We start from the raw sequence: 22,345 nt of genomic DNA on the forward strand, positions 1-22,345 counted from the left end.
ACACACGACGGTTGACACAAAGCAGGATGTCAGCGCAAAGAGACAATCATTGAAACGATGGCCACACGGGGCAGCCAGGTAGAAGCAGGCTGATGGCATACGCCATAGCTCCGGCCCCATGGTCAACCTTTCGGATGGGTGGAAAATGAATGCCCGGGAAAAAGGAAGTTTTATTCTCCGCCCGGCCAACAACATCGGATCGGTTTTGTTTTGTGCCGCTCCCAGCGCGCTACGATCCGCCGGAAAGCGGGAACCATTTGAATAGATTTTTGTCCCGAAAGTTCGCCCGGGATCCATCCTCCACGCCGTGTGATCGTGTTGGCATCCCACCGGAGCAAGGAACTGTTTTGTGTGTATGTTAATAGAACGAAAATAAAAATCAAACGACACAAAAATAACGAATAACAGAAAAATCCAATCATTCCGTAACGCGCAGCGCATCCTCCTTCAATGGCCGCATGCTCTGCATTGAACGGTACCGGGAGGCGGCTGCTAAAGGCAACATAATTTTCCACGACACAAACAAGCACCGAAGGAGAGAGGGTCAGATGGCAGCGGAGTTTCTAATTAGGATTGGCAGAAAATGGAGAAATTGTGCATTTATTGGTGATTGAAATGTATGCACAAACGGGACGGAACAATTCCAATAGGAACAAATGCCCAACAAACCATTGTCAGTGGCATAGTTTTCCGGGACATTAATTGAGTAAAAGATATCAAAAAACGAACAACATTTGCTGAACTCATTGTCGTTTATATCAACAAAATAGGCGTTTTGTTCTATCTGTTTGCGAGGACGTTTAATTGACATTTTGTGAAAATATTAGAAGAAATGAAAAACAGAAAGTTACATTATTTTCTCGCGGAATTTTCTCAACAGCGAAAAATTCTTTGAGGCATTTAACTGGTAGACCAAGACGGCCAAAGTATCTATAATTTTTAATAAACTGGGACAAGAAATAAATGAAACAACATAGACAAACATAACTGTATTCTATTTGATACCCGTCACAACTTTTTTACAGTTACACTCAGGATTGTGTTCCAGTGGGATTGAAAATACCACACATCAAATAGGGTAAGTGCACCCATAGTGGAGCTAGTACCAATAGTGGTTGTAGTGGAACAAAATCCTAGCACTACGCTGATATATATACAATGGAGTTATTTGTTCTTCTATGAAATGTTCTTTGATCTTCTGCGGAGTGTTCAAAAGATGAATCATCTCATTCCGTAATATAGAAGCTCCAAAATTCATATTTTCTAAACAGGTCGTCCCAACATGCTGCATTCCTTAAGAATCTATAACGAATTTCATGATTTCCTTAAGGCTATAAATCACTACAAAATCATTAAAACTATCTGATTTCGCTACTGACATACCCCAATATAATTGATTTATACGAACTTAGTGCATTTTACCATAATTTTATTATATTTTCATAGTTTTTACTATAGTGCCACTATAGGCACAAAAACCCAAGTTGTTCCTGTAGTAGCCATAGATTTTTTCACAAGTATATTTTACTTTTATTCCGTTTTTGGCCAAAATAATCAGGTAAATTTAGTGATTTTATTCTGTTTCTACAAAATAAACAAAGGAAGAAAAACAGAACGATGAGGTAAACGAACTGGAGAGAAGGCTCAGCAGAAGAAGCAGAGAAAAGAAAAAAGAAAGCGGGCGAAGGATACGCTATAAAGCATATCCTACAGTTTAAGCTGTAATATTCAGAGCATTTGTTAATGAATTAAAATTGGACATAATTCGGTAAATCAATGCGGTCTTTCCAATGACAACGCATTGGTCAAGGAGTATTTTACCGTTCTGTTTGAAATATGCTTCAAAAATAAGTAAAGTCAAAATATATTCAAGTTTTTCGTACTACCACCACTATAGGAACACGATACCACAACTATAGGAACCATACCACCATAATAGGAGCAACCGACTACGAAGAAAAATACGTTTTTTTTCGAGTATTTTGTATGGTTTACGGTGAAAATAGATGTTTTTCAGAAGAAAAGTCATGTTTCGATCATAATTGTTTCAAATATGTAGAATATTGTGTTCTTAACACTCATAAATTACACCTAATTGGTATTTACATTACTAAGTGCACCACTATTGGTACAGTTACCCTAGTGAATTTGTGAATCAAGCCTTTCTTTTTTCCAACCCAAAGCCAATGTTTTCCCCATGACAGGAAAACTCAAAACAATAGCGCCTCACAGAAACCTCCCCAAAACCTTTCAATGCCACGAGTTTTGATGAATTTACGTATCATTTTCCAAAACCTTCCCCAAAATCGAGAATGAATGGAGATTATGGCACGACGCCCAACGTTTCTACGGTGTAGTTGTGGAGGACACCAACTCACCGTACGCAAAATAGCAAAGAAAAGCGACGTTCATTCTTTCCAGCTCGGATGATTGCAATGCTCGAATTGGCCCATTGAATTCAATTCTCTCTACCATCATTCGAATCTACATGGCGTGGTAAATCATGCTTCCGAACGGTTGATAAATCGATGGTTGCGACCGGCGGGATTCGGTGGAAATTCATCGAATCGGAACAATAAAAGTCGCGTGAAAAAGCCAAACAATGGGCACGGATGATGGTTGAGGGTTGGTCGTGGAGGGGAAGCTGGGGCCACGGGCAGCCTATCATCGCGGCCTATAGTATTGAGCCCGTATCGTAGCAATCCGATTGTTACAAGGATTACGGTCAATGCGGCCGCAGCGAAATAACCAGGAAATGGGTGGCATGTGGTTTTTCCCTGATCGGACACGCGAATCCTGATAGCAAAACAAGGGCGCTCCCGCTTCCACACTCCTTACCCTTGGTTGGATGGTGGGGAGGAATACAGAAAAAAAACACCCATGTATACCAACATGATCCCCGTTAATGAGATTACAAAGCATGACAAAAATGATGCGCGCCATAAAAAGGCTAACACACACACACACAAACGCTCCTTGGAGTTTGATGTAATTCGACTAAAAAGACGACCGTCGAGGCACGGCGAGCTGCAGCATTCGCCGAACTGCGTCCGTTATTTTTTATGTGATTTTAACGAGGAGCCAAAAGGACGAGAAAAACATACACACAACTCAACTCGATACGATGAACGCAAACATACACACACACACGCGCGCGGGCGAGACCGGGGATGATTTTCCAACCTTTGGCCGCCATAAATGGAGGTCGATCTGTCAGTGCTTCGCGTACTCGCTTCCGTCGGAAGATAAGAACAACCGACACACGACCGTCATCGTTCGACGGAAGGATTGGAAATGTCGGGAAGATGTCGATGCGGTGGCATCGATCGTGTTTAAGCCGCGACGAGAACATTAGAGAGACATGTTGGCCGCGAAAAGAAGCAGTTTGGGTTCTAAAGTAAATTTACTATTCAACGGCAAACAGTTACAAATTTGTCGGAAGAAAGTGTCGCATCTTTCTAACAGTCACAAAATAAAAGAAAAAATGTGCTGAAAACATTCAACGATCATAATATGACAATGGCATTTTGCAAAATTTACAATCATCTGATAGAATTTTATAAAAACTGAATTACCAGCTTGAAACCGTCTTGAGTGGTTTTCTCCCTTGTACATGGAAAATTTGTTTATTTTTCTAGTGAACAATAAAAATTGTTTGTTAATAACTAATCTTTGAGGTTATTGCTTTGAAGATCAAGTTGAATCTCATCGCATCTTCTGAACTGAGCCTAGATTACGACAATAGCTCTCCGCCATCGATGTCCTGCCGTCCGATTTAACCATTTATTTCAAACTCAAACGAACCACCCGGCATCGAAGGTGTCGGTGATATGAATATTAAACGACCGTTCCCATTTCGCAATACATGGCGGAAGGATTTTTTATTGATCCCCAGCCCCACCCTCTCCATACCGACCTGCCACCTGCTAACCCATCGGCGGACCGAACGCTCGATAACCGAACCGCTTTAAACGCACCCATTACTCATTTAATAGTTTCGATGATTAATGACATTTCGGCCCCGGGACGAGGCCGAAATGCCGCCAATTCGAGCAGTTTTCGCAGCGCCAGCAAGCCGCCGCTTTTCTTAATCTGATCGCCGCGTGACGAGCGTTGCGTCGCAAATGCCGGCCCATCGAAGGAAAACCCGGATCATGGCCGCGAACATGTCGACACGCGAGCGGCCCTGCTCGAGATAACATAAATGGGGTGCTTTTTTATTTATTTATTTATTTTCCCCTTTTTTTCGCCACGCTTTTCCAAAACGATCCCCGGTTTCGGCGCTGCGGGATGCCGGTCGGTTTTTCGTTCATCGCTCACACTTCTTGTCTTTTTTCTATACTTTTTTTTTTTTGGTTCACGATTACCACGCTGCCATCTGCCCCCGAAAAGCTGCGGGAAGAAATATTCCACCATCATTAGGCGGAACGTGCCCAGAAAAGCATATTAGCGCCCGGGCGGGAATAACGACTTAATTTACGCCGCAGAAACTGGATACCAGAAACGGTTCTCGTCCGATCGCTCCTTCTGTTCCCCCAGCCCGACCCTCAGCGTGCATCGTTATGCTGCGATATTATGCTGCTCAAACGGCTAACGCTTTAACACACTCGTTTTGCAGCACATCATTTCGGCAAACAAACTACCAACCGCTGCCCATCGCTACCAGCGCACACACACACACACACATTTTCTGATGACTTTTCCAGTATCCCAGTGTGGTAAACTATCCGGCACGCAAATGAAGTGCGAATCCTGGCGGAACTGGCTATCTCCGTGGTGCCTTTAATGGCTCGTGAAAGAACATGATTATTATCATTGTGTAATAATTATAGAGTGCAGTGGCCATCAGAGGGGAAGAAGAGGCCCGAGTGACAGGGGAGAAAAACACGGTTCATGTTAAACCAGCTCTTAAGGCGCCACCCGAATAGCTAATTGACGGGCCGCCCCGACTCCGTGAGGTGTTTAATGGATCATGAATTATATAATTGCGTGGCGCTCGTTTAATAGGATACCATTTTTTTCTTGGAATTTGAGCCTAAGCTAGCGTGAAAACTCTTACTCGATTAAACGTTAATGCTGTGTCACATAAATGCATAATTATGATTGACGAGTGGAATGATGAAGTAGATGCATAATAATAAAAAAATATATAGGACATCAGATCTTTAAATGATTTGTTTATATACTATACCATACCATATCACTAAGTACATGAAAACCATTGAATGATTACCCTTACTTTCAATTTTTGTTTAATATTTTTGACAAAACTGACGATGTCTTATCGGAACCGATTCCATTTCACTTCATATATTCATAAATTATAAAATATTGCCTAACCCATGTTTTGCGTGGGCTCCCTGATGGGAAACACCTTATTCACTCGTCATCATTTTCGCCCAGAAAAAAAACGAGAGCGTTTCAAAAATCAATTTATCTTTCAAACACCCACCCACACATTCGATACTTAAATCGGTTTTATCTTAACGCAGTATAAAACGTCTCCATCATCCAGCAAGACCATCTTCCTTGTTCCTGTCGGCATGTTACCGGTCATAAATTGATGGCCATTCGATTAAGATATTAACCTACGAACTGGTGATCTCTCACCCCAGCCAAAACACCCTCCGGTCCTGGTCCAGGCGTAGGATCCGAAAAGGACCGAGTTCGAAGGCCCCAACGGACCGGCGTACCGGTATCGCACCAGATTCTCCTGCCGCGAAAACGGCAAACTTTCCGATAATTTTTGCTGATTACTTTTTAATAATGTCGTAAAAATTCATATCTGCTGCTCCCCTTGTGCTCTGCGGCGCGCGGTTCCCTCCCCCGAGAACTCGATGCCGATCCATATTCATCGTTTGCATCGGCACATACCCCAAACGTCAGACAAGCCAATCCATCCAACTCCATCCATCCTAACATCGACGTCGAAAGGAGGCGTGCATGTCCCCGGTCCCCCCCACCTACCGTCTCGGCGAGCCACGGTTGGGGAAAACGGTCGCGAAAAATCCGTCCACGGAAAGTGTATGTTACCGGTCCGTATGGGAATGTGATGTTCTTTTATTTTTATCTCGTTCTCGTCGGGTTTGTTATCTTCTCTGAATTGTGGTCTACCGCAACGCCATCATTTCGACATATTGGATCCATTTTGTGGGAAAAAATGCGAGTGAAATTCTATGAAGGAAATAATTTTTCCTTTTTCGTTGCTGAAGAATTTTTCATTTCAATAAAACGTTCTTATTGATTTTAATGGGAGTGCAACTGAAAGAAAGTTAGTGAAATAACTTTCAAAACTAATTTTAAAATTGAATCAAAAAATAATATTTCTGTACATCATGTACACATTAAATAAAGCTTTATGAACGCAAGATATAATAAAGCTCTTTCTTTCCGATGACTCCACACAATCAAGAGTTCATCAAGAACGGTGGATAAACACGAGCGAAGCATTGAAAAAAACCCCTTTATGTAGCATTTGGGATCGACCCGCAGAGGGCAGCCACAAAACAGCTTAATCATTAATAGTTTCAAATTCACCTCACCTCATGAGCAGAAAAACAGCCGAATGGGGAAAGGTTGGCTGTCAATCGACACCATATTACCAGTTGACTGAAACCATTAATTAGTACCCACGGTGAAATAGCCCAACCGGAGCAAGATCCTGTCCTGTGAAGCGAAGGAGACAGCCAGCAAAAAATATAAACATATATTCATCCCAATAACCAGCAAATCACGTTCGACGAGACCCGATCGATCCGCTGTCAGCCACGAATAAATCAAATGCAACCCTACACGTTAACCCCGGCGACCTCTGCACATTTGCACATGCAGAACATACGAACCGAGCGAAGGCAGGGGTGGAAAAAAATGGGGAAACTGTTGCGAATAAAACACCGAAAGCCAATGAAACAAACAATCACACACGCACACATACAGCACCAATCAATCGTGAAACTCGGAAAGCGAATCGCATTGAGGTGCATTAAATTATTCAATTATCGATTGGGAAAACCCGGCCCTACAGTGTGTGCCTGCCATTGCACTTCGCCGACTCGAATCAATTGGCTGATTTCGTGGTTCGGTGATAAAATTAAGTTGTCTACATTTGTAATGATTGATTGCATTTATAAGGGATAAAAAATGGGACTGTTTATCAGCAATTTCCGGAAACCGGGGGGCGCGTATAGATTTCACTTCCTGCAAGCGACACCAGAAACGTACGTGCATGCAAATTAATTGTACAGAATTAAAGATTGGACTGCTAAATTCCGGTGGTTGATTTTATACTATGTCCGATTCTTTAGAAAAGATGGAAAATTGACCACACAAGGACTTGCAATGAATTGATATTTATTACATTTAAAATAGAACATACATCCAGATCAACCCAGTTACAGAACATTCTCATGTTACCATTCCTTTTGTTTGGTAAAGTATTAAACCACCTCAACGAGTTAGTTTTAAATATTTGATAAAGTATTGCAAAAAAAAGGGAACGCCAATTTTTTTTCGAAAATAATGAAATCAATTCAAATCTAATAGAAACCACCCTTTACTTCGTATAAATAGCTTACAATTTATTGAGCGAGTGAAAAATGGTACAATAAAACTGAAAGAAAAAAACACAACATTAAATTCCAATTCCAAAAAGGGACATCAAACCCGAAAGGTCCACAAATTCCAAACGGCCAGCATAACGAATTGATGCCATTTGTATGCGATCCCTGCTTGCCGGTCGGTTCGAAGCCATGCAACAACGTTAACCGAACCACCCACTTTGGACCATTTTGCGATGGAATGCATCGGGTATTCCTTTTTTCCCATCTTTCAATCATTATTTTGCAACCCCATTACCAGCGCTTCCATGTGATGTGCCACTTTGGTGGGGTCGTTTACGCATGGCCCGAAGCTTCGCTCGCCCCGGTTTTCTTTGCCGGCATCATGATGTGCAAAATTATTATCTAATGAGATGTAAAAAAGTGCCCTAGCCTCGATCAATCCCCGCTTCTGGACCCTTTGGGCAACCGTAGTGCCGTTGGACCCCGTTGACCCTGATGATAAATGTACACAATTAACGCTCCACGACTTGACATCCCGGTGTCCCGTCGTTCTGACGACCAAAGGGTGAAAATTAACCAGTCGGAAAAGGGGCTCATGAATGGGGATGCGTACGAACGCGGATCATTTTACGTGCCCGATCCGGCGCAAGTTGTTTGACTCGTTTTTGATTGACCGACCGGTTGTCGGTTCCTCCGTCAGGTTTTTGCTCCAATGGAGGCGCCTAGTCATGCACTAATTATTACATTGCAACGCATTGTCCGAACGCGGTTTTAGTTTATGAATAAACTCACAAATGCAAAATCATCTACAGCGTTTCGAATCAATTTCCGAAGGACAAGCAACAGTTCATTGCAAAGGTTATAATTTGCATTCTACGTTACCTCTTTTGTATGATTCTCATAAATTTAAAATGTATGTAATCATAAAGAAAATAATTAGGCGAGATCATTTCTTTTACCGGGATGCAACGTCATAGAAATGGTTTTGGCATCATTTTACTTATACGTAATTTATCCAATTGACTTTAGGGAATTCGTGGAAAAAGGAAACTAAACAGTATTTAACCAAATGATTTTCCGTAGCAAGGCTTTCCCATTCATGGAAAAAGAAAATTAAACATTATTTAACCAAATGATTTTCCGTAACAAGGCTTTCCCCGTTGCCAGCCATTTTAATCAGCTTGTAAAACATTTGTTCCGCTTTCATTGATACCTGGAAATACTTCTGATTTGTTCAAACTGTTCCAGGTGGCTCAATATGTCGGTCCATTGTTAGTTTCCAGTTCACCGAAGCAATTGTAGTGAGATTATACCCCGGTCCGGCATCTGCATGACGTGTCGACACGCTGTTATGGAAATAATAGAATAATTTTGAGTATTCATGTGAGAGTGAATAGAGACCCAGAACAACGGAACTAAGTTTGGGAATATAAGGCGGGTCTGCGGTAAACGGTCAGTCAGTCGTAATCGAACCAAGCTCAGTGACAGTCGCGCTCGGAACTAGAACAAGTGGAAATAAAGAAGAAACTACAGTAAAAACTCCCCTCTCGTTATTCCTCCCTCTTACACTTTTCTCACTTTACATTTGGTGTCAGAAGTGGGATTGCGCTTCAACATTGCACGTTCGAGTTTTGCGAATAGTGATTGTGCCTTTTGATTTTGCGCAATGGCAAGTGTAGAAGAATTAGTGGAACAATTTACCCGTATCGGCTTGGTGAAAAGGTGTGAGACCTTGGGACTCAACACAGACGGCACGAAGGAGGAATTGGCTGGTAGAATAATGGCGCATCGGGAAGGTGGAAGTCAAGACATCACGGGGGTGGATGACTATGCGGACGCCATAGAAAGGGACAGTGTATCGTCACGAGAGAATGTGAATCACGAGGTCCAGAGTGTGTCCATTCACTTTAAGGATGTGCAAGATTATTTGCCTACGTTCTCCGGAGCCGAAGATGTGTGTGCATGGGTGGTTGAGTTCGAGACGAGTAGTCAACTTTTCAAGTGGCATGAACTCCACAAGCTTATTTACGCTAAACGTGTGCTGCAGGGCGCAGCCAAGGCTTTTGTAAAAAGCATTCCCGAAGTGTCGTCGTGGAAGGAGCTAAAGTGTGCGCTAGTGGAAGAGTTCGAGGAAAAAGTGTCGAGCGCAAGTGTCCACGAATCGTTACGACACCGGAAGAAGAAGACAGAAGAAACATTTACGGAATACATTTACGCGATGTGTGCAATTGGGAAAAAGGGACACGTGGAAGAAGAATCCCTTTGCGAGTACATAGTGAAAGGGATAGACGACGATCCCTTGAACAAAGCCTGCCTGATCGCTGCGAAAACAATTAAAGAATTGAAAGGTCAAATGAAGGGATACGAAAAATTGGTCGCCCAAATTCGCGAACAACGTCAGAAGCGACCAGTAATCACAAAGATTACGGATGGCAACAATCCCAAACAAATAACAGCGGCCAGCGTAAAATGCCGTACCTGCGGGAAAATGGGACATTTTGCCAAAGAGTGCCCTAACAAAGTAGCAGGACCGGTTTGTTTTGGCTGCGGCAGACCAGGTCACCGAGCACGCGAATGCAAAGACAGACCGAGTTTTTCCGGGAACACCAATTTAGTCAGCGGCGACAAAGGGGGAACGATCACCATGAGAATCGGAACGAAAGAGCTAAACACCCTTTTCGATACGGGCAGCCAATACAATCTTTTGTCCGAAGAAGCGCAACAGGCCATACGATTCCCAAGCGTTACTCCGACAACAATGACCCTCAACGGATTCGGCGGCACAAGAACTGCGGCGTTGGGAACAATAGTGACGACAGTGACGATCGACCAAAATGAGTACAAGGAAATACAGTTCTATGTTGTTCCTACTGGAAGCATGTGTTACGAGGCAGTCATCGGAAGAGAGGCTTTGAAAGATATGGAAGCGACGGTGACGAAAGACGGCATAAAAGTGCGCCCAAGTGGTAAGAACAAGGAGGAAGAATGTGTGTTTAGCGGTGACGTGTTTATTTGCGAGCCGGACAAAATAGTAGTACCACCCAAATTCCAGGAGGCAATCGATAGTGTCGTTAGTAAATACAACGAAGCATGGTGCGAACCAAAATTGGAGAACGGTCCAGTGAAATTGAGAATAGTCCCAAACGAAAGCATTGTTCCTTTTCGACATACACCGGGGCGACTTGCGTACCCGGAAGAAAAAGCCGTTAACGAGCAGGTGGACGAATGGCTATCAAAAGGGATTGTGCAAGCTTCGACGTCTGATTTCGCCAGCCGGGTGGTCGTGGTGAAGAAGAAAGACGGCAGCAATCGTGTATGCGTCGATTTCAGGAAACTGAACTCGATGATACTCAAAGACGGATTTCCAATTCCGCGGATCGACGAGGTGCTGGAGAAGCTTCAGAGTGCAAAGTGGTTCTCGGTGATGGATTTAGAAAATGGATTTTTCCATGTGCCGGTCGACGAGGCGAGTAAGAAATACACCGCTTTTGTGACGAAAAAGGGGTTTTACGAATTTAATAGAGCACCGTTTGGGTTGTGTAACTCTCCTGCGGTGTTCATGCGCTTCGTCAACCACGTGTTTTTGAACCTTATCAACGAAGGCGTGTTAGAAGTGTACATGGACGATTTGATCGTTTTCGCAAAAACGGCGGCGGAGTGTCTGTGGAAAACGGAACAAGTGCTCATGACGGCTGCAGAACATGGACTCGCGGTGAAATGGAAAAAATGCAAGTTTATGCAGTCCTCAGTCCATTTCCTTGGCCACTATGTAGAAATTGGCATGATTTCGCCAAGCGCCGAGAAGATCAATGCTGTGACCAAGTTCAGTGTACCGAAGAATGTGAAGGCTGTGCAGGCTTTTCTTGGGCTCACCGGGTTTTTCAGAAAATTCGTGAAAAACTACGCTCATATCGCTCGCCCCCTCACCAATCTTCTGCGTAAGGATACGGAGTTCGTGGTGGGAAGTCAAGAGCTGCTAGCCTTTAACCAGTTGAAGGAGATACTTGCGAGTGAACCAGTGTTACGGTTGTACGACCGTGAAGCAGAGACAGAATTGCATACCGACGCGTCGAAGGAGGGATATGGTGCGGTGTTACTCCAACGTTTTGAAGGAAAACTGCATCCGGTAGCGTTTTGGAGTAAAAAAACGACGGCCGCAGAGGAAAGAAAAACATAGCTATGTTCTAGAAGCGAAAGCTGTGTTCCTGGCAACAAAGCAGTTTAGAAGATATCTTCTGGGTGTACCTTTTAAGCTGGTGACTGATTGTAATGCGTTTAAACAGACATTGAAAAAGGCTGAGGTACCTAGCGAAGTGTTACCGTGGGTAATGTACCTGCAGGATTTTACGTTTGAAGTGGAACATCGACCGGGATCGAGGCTTCGACACGTGGATTGCCTCAGTAGATACCCATATCGTGTAATGGTAGTGACGTCAGAAGTTACGGCGCGCATCAAGAACAGTCAACAGAAAGATGAAATGGTGAAAGCAATTTGTGAGATCCTACGAAAAGAACCTTATGGAGCATACCACTTGAAAGGTGGCATACTATATTATTTGAAGGATGGACAAGATTTGATAGTGGCTCCGCGAAGTATGCAAAAGCAGCTTATTCAAGAGGTGCATAACAACGGACATTTCGGTAGTCAGAAAACAATCCATACGTTGACACAGAAGTATTGGATTCCTCAGGTTGAAATGAAAGTGAAACAAGTCATCGGAAATTGTGTGAAGTGCATATTGTACAATAAAAAATTGGGTCTGAAGGAAGGGTATCTTCATCCTATAGAGAAGGGCGACAAACCGCTGCACACGTTACACATCGACCACGTCGGCCCAATGGACGCAACGTCGAAGCAATACCGGTACATACTAACGATGGTGGACGGATTCAGCAAATTTGTCTGGCTGTACCCGACTAAAACTACGAGTGCGGAGGAGACGCTGCGGAAGATAGAAGAATGGTCGTCTGTGTTCGGGAACCCAGAACGAGTGGTGACGGATCGAGGAGCGGCATTCACGGCAAATTCGTTTGCGGAGTATATGAACACCAACGGGATCGAACACGTCGTTTGCACAACAGGGGTGCCTAGGGGTAACGGACAAGCGGAGCGAGTTAATCGTACGTTGCTCAACATGTTATCCAAGTTGTCTGCCGAGAATCCCTGCAAGTGGTTTAAGGAGGTCCCAAGGGTTCAGAGGGCGATTAACGCACACGGGCATGCAACTACTGGTAAATCACCTTTTGAGTTAATGTTTGGCGTGCGAATGAAGAATCTAACTGATGATAAGCTGGGAGAAATATTGCGGCAGGAGATATATGAGGAATTTGAGCGAGATAGACAGGAAATGCGGTACAATGCAAGAAAGGCTATTGAAGAAGCGCAGCTAGCTCAAAAAAAAGAATTCGATAAAAAAAAGGAAGCCAGAATCGGGTTATGTGACCGGGGATTTGGTAGCTATACGAAGAACGCAGTTTGTGGCTGGTAGGAAACTGGCAAGCGAATATCTGGGGCCCTATCAAATTGTGACTGTGAATCGAAACGGTCGTTTTAAAGTTAGAAAAGCCGCTGAATGCGAAGGGCCGAATATGACAACGACTAGCAGTGACAATATGAAGCTGTGGGCATATGCTGTCAATGAAGAGGAGCTAGAATCTTCAGAGGAAGAAGCATAGTGCCTAGCAAGGGTCTGCGTTAGGCGTCAGGAAAGGCCGAATGTGAGAGTGAATAGAGACCCAGAACAACGGAACTAAGTTTGGGAATATAAGGCGGGTCTGCGGTAAACGGTCAGTCAGTCGTAATCGAACCAAGCTCAGTGACAGTCGCGCTCGGAACTAGAACAAGTGGAAATAAAGAAGAAACTACAGTAAAAACTCCCCTCTCGTTATTCCTCCCTCTTACACTTTTCTCACTTTACATTCATGATCGAATGGAAGCCGTAAAATCAATGATTTCAGTTAACTAATCCTATTTGTTTGATAAGCCGCAACGCACGCATTCAAGATAATTTTTCGACTCATTTTTGCACATTTGCGCACGTGTTTCCAAGGAAATTTTATCTTACGTGTCGTGGCAACCTTTAACGTACAGGTCAAATACAAATCAGCAATTATTGAGAAGCTTTACAAATGGATGTAACGGTATGTTTACCTACACTGGAATGGAAAAAGAAGAATTTTTATCGTCATCCAATAAACGCCAGAGACGGTTCTGTTAAATCATGCGGAGAGTTCTGCATTTCAAATTTATTCCACGTAATAACAATATGATTATGCCGGCAATGGTTGAACCAAATCACTACTATCTAACCTGCCAATATCCTATAGCCTGGACAATTTTGTCGCCGTGTACCACGAAACTAATACCACTTCACTGTTATTGCAACTGTAACCCCATGGTTAACCTAAATACCGCGTGTATTCTAATGTAAGTAGGATGACACCTGTTGCTGCTGACGAAGAAAAAGCATGGCTTTCGGGGCGAAGAGGTGAATATTGCTATTTTAATGATGAGGTTCTGCGGTGCGGATACGCTCCGCAACGAATTGTCAACCGCATTGCGCGACGGCTGCGATGAAGTTTTGGCAAAACAGGTGGCCACCAGGTGCGTCCCATGCGACGACGACAATCAACACCCTCCCCGAAACCAAACACACACGGAACATTATCAACTCACAACTAATACATTTATACTGATTTCAATTTTACAACATTCAGAGAAACCATTTGTTGCCGAACCGTAATCGCGCGTTCAACTGAGTTAAGCTCTATTCACTCCGTCACCAAGCGAAGCGAAATCTTAGCACTATTAATGTTATTATAATATATCTATAATTATTATTGACTTTTTTTTTTAATTTGCCCTTACCGCAACGATTTCCCTTTCCCTTACTGGTCGTGACTATCGCACGAGAAAATGTCAAATATTCGAAAAATAAAAGATTCGAAAAGATTTCTACCTGGTGAAGACGGGCGAGCGATTCACGAGGAGTAGAGCAGACCGAAGCGTTATCCGTGTGTAATATTTGCGCCAGACTACGACTGTTCCTGTTCCAGCCACCAGAGGGCACTATCGAGTTGATATCCTTTTGAACAAAACGGTGTCCTCGCTAGCCTGTCGGTGTCCGCGAAATCGTAATGGAATGTTACCGAACGGGGGTCGCTTTAATCAGGATACATGAGATGTAAAGGGGAAAACTAAGCATTCACCGAAAGCTTTTCCCAAAGCTTTACTTCGTCACATTGCTACTAACAACTCCCCTGGAGGAAAACGTACAAAACTCCCCTTTTCGTCGTCCGGTAATGAGGAGTGTCACTTGAGTAGGTAAGTATTGAAAACGAAAACTGATGTAGACTTTGTTAATCTTATGGATAAAAGATGATTCGATTGTATGGAGTAGAAAGGGGGGAAAGCTGTAAGCCGATCCCCGACACGCTCCCATCACGACGAGTCTGAAAGGAGCGGCATGGTGATTGCTCGGTACTAGCTAAGTACTACAAACGTATAGCACGAAAAGCTCGCTCGGGGAGTATAGCAAGAGCGTAGAATGAAGCTCTACCGGGGATGTCGATTAATAGTGTGTATAAAAGTGTGTATCAAATAGCATATTCTAGTTGTAAGCGTCCGCGTCCGGTTCGATTGCTTCTAAATCCGATTAGGGGGTATTGACTCAGTTCTCGCTGCTGCCAGCGGCTTCGGAGGCATCCTTCGTCGCTGTTGCCGTACTGACGAGGGAACGTTTCATCAGATACCAAGTAAGCAGCTGCAGAAGTAATCCGATGACTACAAAAACGATCGTCTTTACGCGAAGCGAGGATGAGAGAAAACCGAGCGGTCCGTCAGGCACTCGCTGCCTCGGCGGGGCCCAATGTATCTTGTCCATGTCGACCTGCAGCTTGCAGAGCTTCTTCGAGTGTTCCTCCAACTTTTTGTTGATATCGTCAAGCGTTTGCATGATTCTAAAAGCAAAAAGAGATCGAATGATTAGCAGCTACTGTAGGGTCCTCCTGCAAGGGGTCGCCGTTACCTTGTGCTAGAAAGTACGGTGTCATGGTCGTTCGAGTGACTAGAGTCCGAGTTTGGATCATTCAGATCGGGTGTGGATGTATTGGATGAAATTTTCCGTGCCTTGAGCGCACCGGAACGCTTCTTGCGTAGCGAACCGCGTGAATCCGCCTGCAGTATGTTGAGTGGGTCGGTGCTAACCACCGACGCCGTCCGTACCATCGGTGCCTGGTGGCGCGTCTTCGTCTGGATGCGATAGTTGCTCTCGTACTGGCGAAGATCGTTGCGCGGATCCCAAGGGCGTAGATCGGCAAACTTGTAGTGCCACTGGCCGGTCACAAAGTCCTGCTGGAAGAGCAGCGGCACCCACTCGGTACAGGTTGCTTTCCGCTCCTTTGCCGACATGCGCTGCGTTTCCTCGAGGGCCGTTTTCTCCTCGGTCGCTCCGACCTGGTCGTCTCGGTGGATGGCGGCCGAGACGTGCTGCCACAACCGCTCCGACTCATTCGTACCTTGCGACTCCATCGGCACAGTGAACCGCTTCAACCGCTTTCCCTTTATGTCCGGCGTCGGATTGAACAGCAACGACTCTTCACCCGTCCGTGAGTCCTTTATCCGGATCTCACCGTCCCAGTGACCGTTTATATTCGCCAGTGTTTCCTTGCCAAGCTTCAGCTTGCCAACAACCAGATTCGTGTACTCGTTGCCACCAAGGAACGGTTTCAGTTTGAACTCCAACTCCGTCTTGTAGCCAGTGTTCTCGCACTCGATCGTCACCTTCCCGCCCAGCTCCATCGACAGCGTCCCCATCAAAATTCCCTTGCAATGCGCGTACGGCACGGTAAGGGTGTAGCTTTCACCACGCGGCAACAGCGTCAACGTGGCCACTCCCTCCAGGATCGCCGACGTGCTGTTGCCGTAGAACTTCGACTTCGCCAGGATACTGCAGCTGATGCAGAACCCATCCTGCCGATTGGTGACGTAGAACACGGACACGGGCGGATGATGCGTTACCTGCTCGGCAATGTAGAACGTCCGGCTGCCATTATCATGCTGCCAGTAGCACCGGAACGTTTCGCCCAGTATCGGGTTGTACGGCTTTTTCAACCCCTTCGGTTTCTTATAGAACCCGGACAGATACCACTGGACGACGGTTTTCATTCGCGTGAACGGATCGTCCTCCAGTACGGCCTGCGACAGGATATCCGCATGGTAGTACGAGTCGGCCAACTTATCGAGGAACGAGCGAGGCTCCAGGATGAACGTTGGCAGGACCACCTTGCTCAGGTCCATCCCGGGCCGGACCTGCTTCACCAGGAACCAGATCAAACTCTTATGCTCTTCCGGCAACTCTTCCACCTGCTCACCGGCCTGCAAGAGGAAATGAGGGTAAAGAAATAATCAATAAAGAAGTTCAATCGAACTGAAATGTCTTATCTAATAACATGCAATAACACCTACCGCCCCAAACTCCTCCTCCGGTGAGTGTACGTACGGCGTTTCCGGGAACTCTTCCACGTCCATACCCTCGCCAAGATCCGACTCGGAGTCGGACTCTCCCGCCGACACCATTGTGCCCTGATCGGGCTGACTGTCGATATCCAAATCTGTGAATTGATACGAGAGCGAAAAAAAAATGTAAGTACCACATAAAAAGATCACCTTCGCATGTGTCCTGTAATCGAGCAAAGTAAATCGTAACCCCGAAAAAAATAAAATCCCACATTGATCGTCAGATATGCGGATAGTGATGCCGTGATCCTTCGAGAAGTCGGCCGGTGAGCTGCGCCTCCGCAGCTTCTCCGATCCGACCACCTGCATCCGGTTCGTGCCGTCGGACGGTTCCATCGTTCCACCACCGACGTGGTACGAGTTGCGACGCCGCTCGCCCGCCTTCCGCCGCGTGCCATCGGCAAACACGGCATCCTCATCGTCGTCGCCCTCGCCATCGTCGACCCGCAGCATCGCATGATGGTGCCCGATGTCGACCGAGCGCGACCGGAAGAGGTCGGGCGAATCGCGCAGATACCGCTCCCAGTGGGCCACCGCTAGGTAGAGCTGCTGAAAGATCGGTGTCGGTGAGGGGCAGGCGCTACGTGGGAGGGACTTTTCTATCGGTTCTACGCGCAGCCCGCGCTTGTCCGGTGGCGACGGGGGCAGATACTTGAGCAGGTAGTTCAAGTGTTCCTTCAAACGGGGCACTACACACGAATCCGACACGATTGTCGTGGGTATGTCAGGCAAGATTGCCATTGTTTTTTTGCGTTTCGGGAAGGAGGATTTTATGTTGATGCCAAATGGCGTACCACAAATGCGAATACGAACGAGGGATGATGAAGACCGTAAGGGCCGAAATTTGAGTGAATCCATTCAAGGGAAAACGTACGGTTTCAAATACGAGCAACGAGCAAAATACAACCACAACAACAACAACACACAAAGGGGATGAGCAAAAACGAAGGGAATCATTTAGAGGACGGAACACAGTTGACCGTAAATGTCCAGAATTCAACAAAGCGATGATGGCACGCGATGGGAACAGTATTATACAAGACAATTGATTTAAACACAGCATGAGCAGCAACATACAAAGTGGAAGTGGAAAATGTACGCAACGTTTTCGGTGGTAAGGTGTGGTTGGTAGAAGGTTTTCCGAAGGGGTTTCGGGGAAAATAGGAAGGAAAGAAAAAAGAACCATCCATTAGTCATTTTTCGCACACGACGAAAAGCCAGCGACGAGATGATAAAAGAGGTAAAAAAAATAACGAAACAGGAAAACTCTGACAAGCTGTCGCAACGAAGCAACCCACTCCCGGCGGGTCCCCAAACGCCACGCGCCACGTACCATGTTCGTCGAAGTGCTTCTCGTAGTCCGCCTCGGACCATTGCGTCTCGTGCGTGGTGCTCGAGGAACCACCCTCGGCCAGATTCGTATCGATGTTGGGCACCGAGCGCACGAGCAGCGCCGAGCAGCGCAACGACAGTTCCAGCGCGTCCATCCAGCACTTGCCGGCGGCCTGACTCGGGGCGCGGAAAATCAGATAGGACGTCGGGAGCGGCTGCACGACCGCCCCCATCGTTTCCTTGTCCGGGCCGCGGGGCGCCCAGATCGATTGGTCCAGCGGATGGAACAGCTTGAAGCAGAACCCATCCTTTTTGCTCGGCCGCTCGATCACCTGGCAGGAAGTTAGCAGAACGGTGCCGACCCAGTGGCTGCTCTTGGTTTTCGGGCTCTTGTAGATGAACAGCAGACCCGGCTTCAGCACGCACCAGAGCTTCGTCCAGGACTTTAGCGTCCCCCGAATCTGAAAAACACAAGATATTAGAGTAGAATATCAATCAATCCGGAGCCCTTTCTCGCTCCCACAGAAGTTCAACGGCCAGTGGAACAACACCGGTGACCGTGAACTCTCAAGCATTGCACTTACCTTGAGCCAGTCGGCAAGGACGATCACTGCCGGGTCCTGCAACGAGTTCAGCAGCTCCGACGCCACCCGCTTCTTCTCACGGCGATAGTTTTTGCGCTGCGCTTTGTACGACTCCTTTCGGTTCAGTTTGGCCGAGTCGTTCTGGAGGAAAAAAAGAAACCAAAGAGAGAAAGTACACCGATAAATAATGGGCTGGATTTTATGATTAATGTCCTTTTCCGCGAAGGCAAAGGCTTCGTCTATGTTGCCCACAAGGCAGCTCCTTTTATTTCCCTCACATTTTGTACCATCAAAGGAATGTGTTTCCTCGTGACCAACACGAAACAACCTACTTTATTGACGACTATAATTATTCTGTCTCGCGACGAATGCCGGGGGTTGGGCGAATGGTACACAACATACGAACAACGTCCCACACACCCAAATTGACCCGACCGGCCGACCGATTGTTTGACATCAGGACCGTAAACCGGGCTCAAGCAGTTCGACGCCAGACAGAAACACTATTTGAATGGCTTAATCGTCGGCCTTCGGAAGGTTCTCGGTACGTACGTCCGGCCGTAACGTTTCATTATTTTATCGAACGCCAAGAAAACGCCGGTAACGCCGGTTCAAGGTAAACACACACACACACACCGCACACCCGGGGGTTACGTCAGTCAGTCAATGGAGAGGTAACGCCACCCGAGGGACACATTCGATTCGAGACCGTCCACAAAGGCTTGCAGCAAGAGCAAGAGTAAAACGGAAAGGACGACCCTCCGTGCCATTTCTTTATCTTATTTGCCAAAGAAAATGCCATTTTCTTCTCCGCTCAAAGCAACGACGGTAAGGTGAGACCCTTTTTCGCACTTCGCAAAGGACAACAAAAACCCGAACCCGGTGCGAAGGTGTCCAGAGTGCCGGAAGGCTTCGAAGTGAGCGGGGCAGCAACTGCTTAAGCAAGCAAACCTAGCACCACCCTTCATCCTATGGCCGGGCCGTATGTGTTATTCAAACAATGCGGCCACCGTTCCACCGGCGTGTGTCTGCCTTAACCTCACACGGTGTCCGCCTTCGGCAGAGGAGTTAAACGGTGCCGACCGAGCGATGGTGTAACATCGAACACGCGGGGGCCATTACTTCCAATTACACAACATCCCGACCTCGACGAAAGCCTCCCAAACCCCCCCCCCCCCCCCCTCCCCCCCATTACCCTGGGAACTCACGAATGGATTCTGAAGGTTCTTCTTCGTCCGTACAAGCACACAGACCAGAAGCGCAAGAGCCGAGTAAGAATTTATTGATTATCCTGTGCGCTCTAACGATGGCTTACACACTAGAGGGACCAACCACCACGTACGCGTTGCCCCCACGGGGACTATTTGGAGGGAAATGGGATTCTCGCAAAGATTCTTTTCAAAAGGATTTCAACCTAAACGAGAGCAAATTTGAGGCAAATCCTGGATGAATATTCTGATATAGGACCTAACTGGTAGAACGTGTTGTTCTTAAAGAAGGATAATTTCCTCTGTCTCAGAACAACAGGAGCAGGAAAACAAATGTAAAATTTAAAAGGTAGTTGAGATTAGGAACTATTTACGAATGGCTGCAAGAAATTTAAATTCACATACGTCGTCCTCCAAATTCAAAGAATGTTCCATAAAAAATGCGAAAGTTTTCAATGCTTATTTTTAAGTAGCTTGAAACATTATTTTTACCATTCTCATGTGTGTGTGTAATCATCTGGTAGTAAACTCTGAAACGATGTCACCAAAACAGTGGTTCTCGAGTAATAAAGTTGAGAAAAATGTTCACAAAGGAGATAGCGACTAATTTACTGCCACTAGTCATTTTATAATAGTACAAATAAGCACCGTGACGCACCTCGAAAAGGACTCAAGCGTGGCTGACGAAAAACATGGAACTTTGGGCAATTACACTTGACCTCCCAACTGCCCGGGTTTGACCCTTACGATTAAGCAATATAGGGTTATGTTCAGGTTAAGGCCTGAGAACGTTTAGCCCCATTGTTGGATCCCTGACAGCTTCAATTGGCAAGGGATGGATCTCGAAAACTGACTCATACATTGAGAAGGTATGCTGTCGATTCCATCCCCGTTTGGAGAAGCTAATCGAGAAAAATGGTAAACCTACTGAGTAATGTAATCATTAAAGGCTTAAAAAACGATTCCTTAACAAAAATTATTTAATTGTTTTTATAATTTTTTATAAAACAAAAGATTTGAATCCAAGGTATTTCGTATTAGTTTTCGTATTTTTTATGGCATATACTTTAGATACAAGTACTATTTTAAAAATGTAAGCAACAATGGGTTCATTGTTCAAAGGTGTGAACAAATCTTCCAGCCACCCTTGCTGTCAAATGGACTCTCCCGGTATGCCTAGTATCAAAGCACGCCCTGGATAACCATGATAGCGCGCCCCCAACCACATCCACCACGCGTCTGTAGGTCGTACACGCTGCTGCTGGTAGTTGATGATACTTTAATTTCATTACACTACTCAGTGTTTCGCTGCCGAGGCGCGTATGAATTTCATAACCTTACCATCCGCAAAGACCGAGACACAGAGCCTTCCAGCTATGCCTCGATACCACAAGCAGTGGATGGCAGTGGAAGCCCGCTGGTGTCGTTCCATTTATCCGGGTACGCTTTCAAGCTGCCACCCGAGTTGAAAAGACTTTAAACGATGTCCTGATGGTAACGAGGATTACGTAATATCTGTTTTCTGCAAGAAAACCTCCAAAGCAACGGTGGGAAACTCGAGAAGGGGCCGCGTCTAGGTGGCTATCAAATCAGTGCAGCAGCAATCGTTCCGGCCACCACCGCAAAAGGCTCGTCGCAAACGCAACTCATCATCATCGTCATCGTCATCATCATTGAAGGGGGTTCATAAGGAAGGTTTTCTTCTATACGCGGCCAGCAGTTCGCGTGGCAGGTGCGTGCCGGCGGTCCATAAATTAGGGCAACGACAACGATTATACAAAAGACTTCTCCTCCGTTTATGCTGCCTTTAATGGTCTTGCGCAAAAATGATATTGTTTCCTGTTTCCCCGGTGTCCACTTTTCCGTTCCGCACGCGACAGAACACAATCGAACACAGGCACCGCTGGAGGGAGCAACGGCGAAAAACACTGTACGTTCTTGAGGTTTTGGGGGGTCTAAGAAAGAACCCACGGCACGCGAAGGTGGACCGGCAGCAAAAGGAGCTTTCATTACACGAAGCATTGCATATTTTCAGGCACTAATCTTTCGACGCGCAACGTTGGTTTTTCGTTCTTCGGCACGCGAAAATCTTCACCTAACAAAACAAGCGCGCTAATTACGATCGCTTCATTATTAGCGGGGGGG

General features: G+C 45.8%; 1 protein-coding gene across 2 annotated transcripts in view; it reads right to left on the reverse strand.

Annotated features, from left to right (window-relative positions):
• Positions 1-14,223: 14,223 nt before the first annotated feature.
• Positions 14,224-22,345, reverse strand: part of LOC131271606 (oxysterol-binding protein-related protein 8) — a 32,413-nt gene continuing 24,291 nt past the window's right edge. Inside the window, exons 5-10 of one of the 2 annotated variants that reach the window (XM_058273094.1) lie at positions 18,993-19,133; positions 18,410-18,869; positions 17,289-17,765; positions 17,026-17,171; positions 15,587-16,935; positions 14,224-15,518 (exon numbers count right to left, since the gene is read on the reverse strand). In XM_058273094.1, the coding sequence (XP_058129077.1) occupies positions 15,230-15,518; positions 15,587-16,935; positions 17,026-17,171; positions 17,289-17,765; positions 18,410-18,869; positions 18,993-19,133 (2,862 nt within the window). In that variant the 3' untranslated portion in view covers positions 14,224-15,229. The remainder of the gene's footprint in view (positions 15,519-15,586; positions 16,936-17,025; positions 17,172-17,288; positions 17,766-18,409; positions 18,870-18,992; positions 19,134-22,345) is intronic. The other variant, XM_058273095.1, reaches the window with a different exon arrangement.

The sequence above is a fragment of the Anopheles coustani genome, chromosome 3 (assembly GCF_943734705.1).
Source record: "Anopheles coustani chromosome 3, idAnoCousDA_361_x.2, whole genome shotgun sequence".
Taxonomy (NCBI): domain Eukaryota; kingdom Metazoa; phylum Arthropoda; class Insecta; order Diptera; family Culicidae; genus Anopheles; species Anopheles coustani.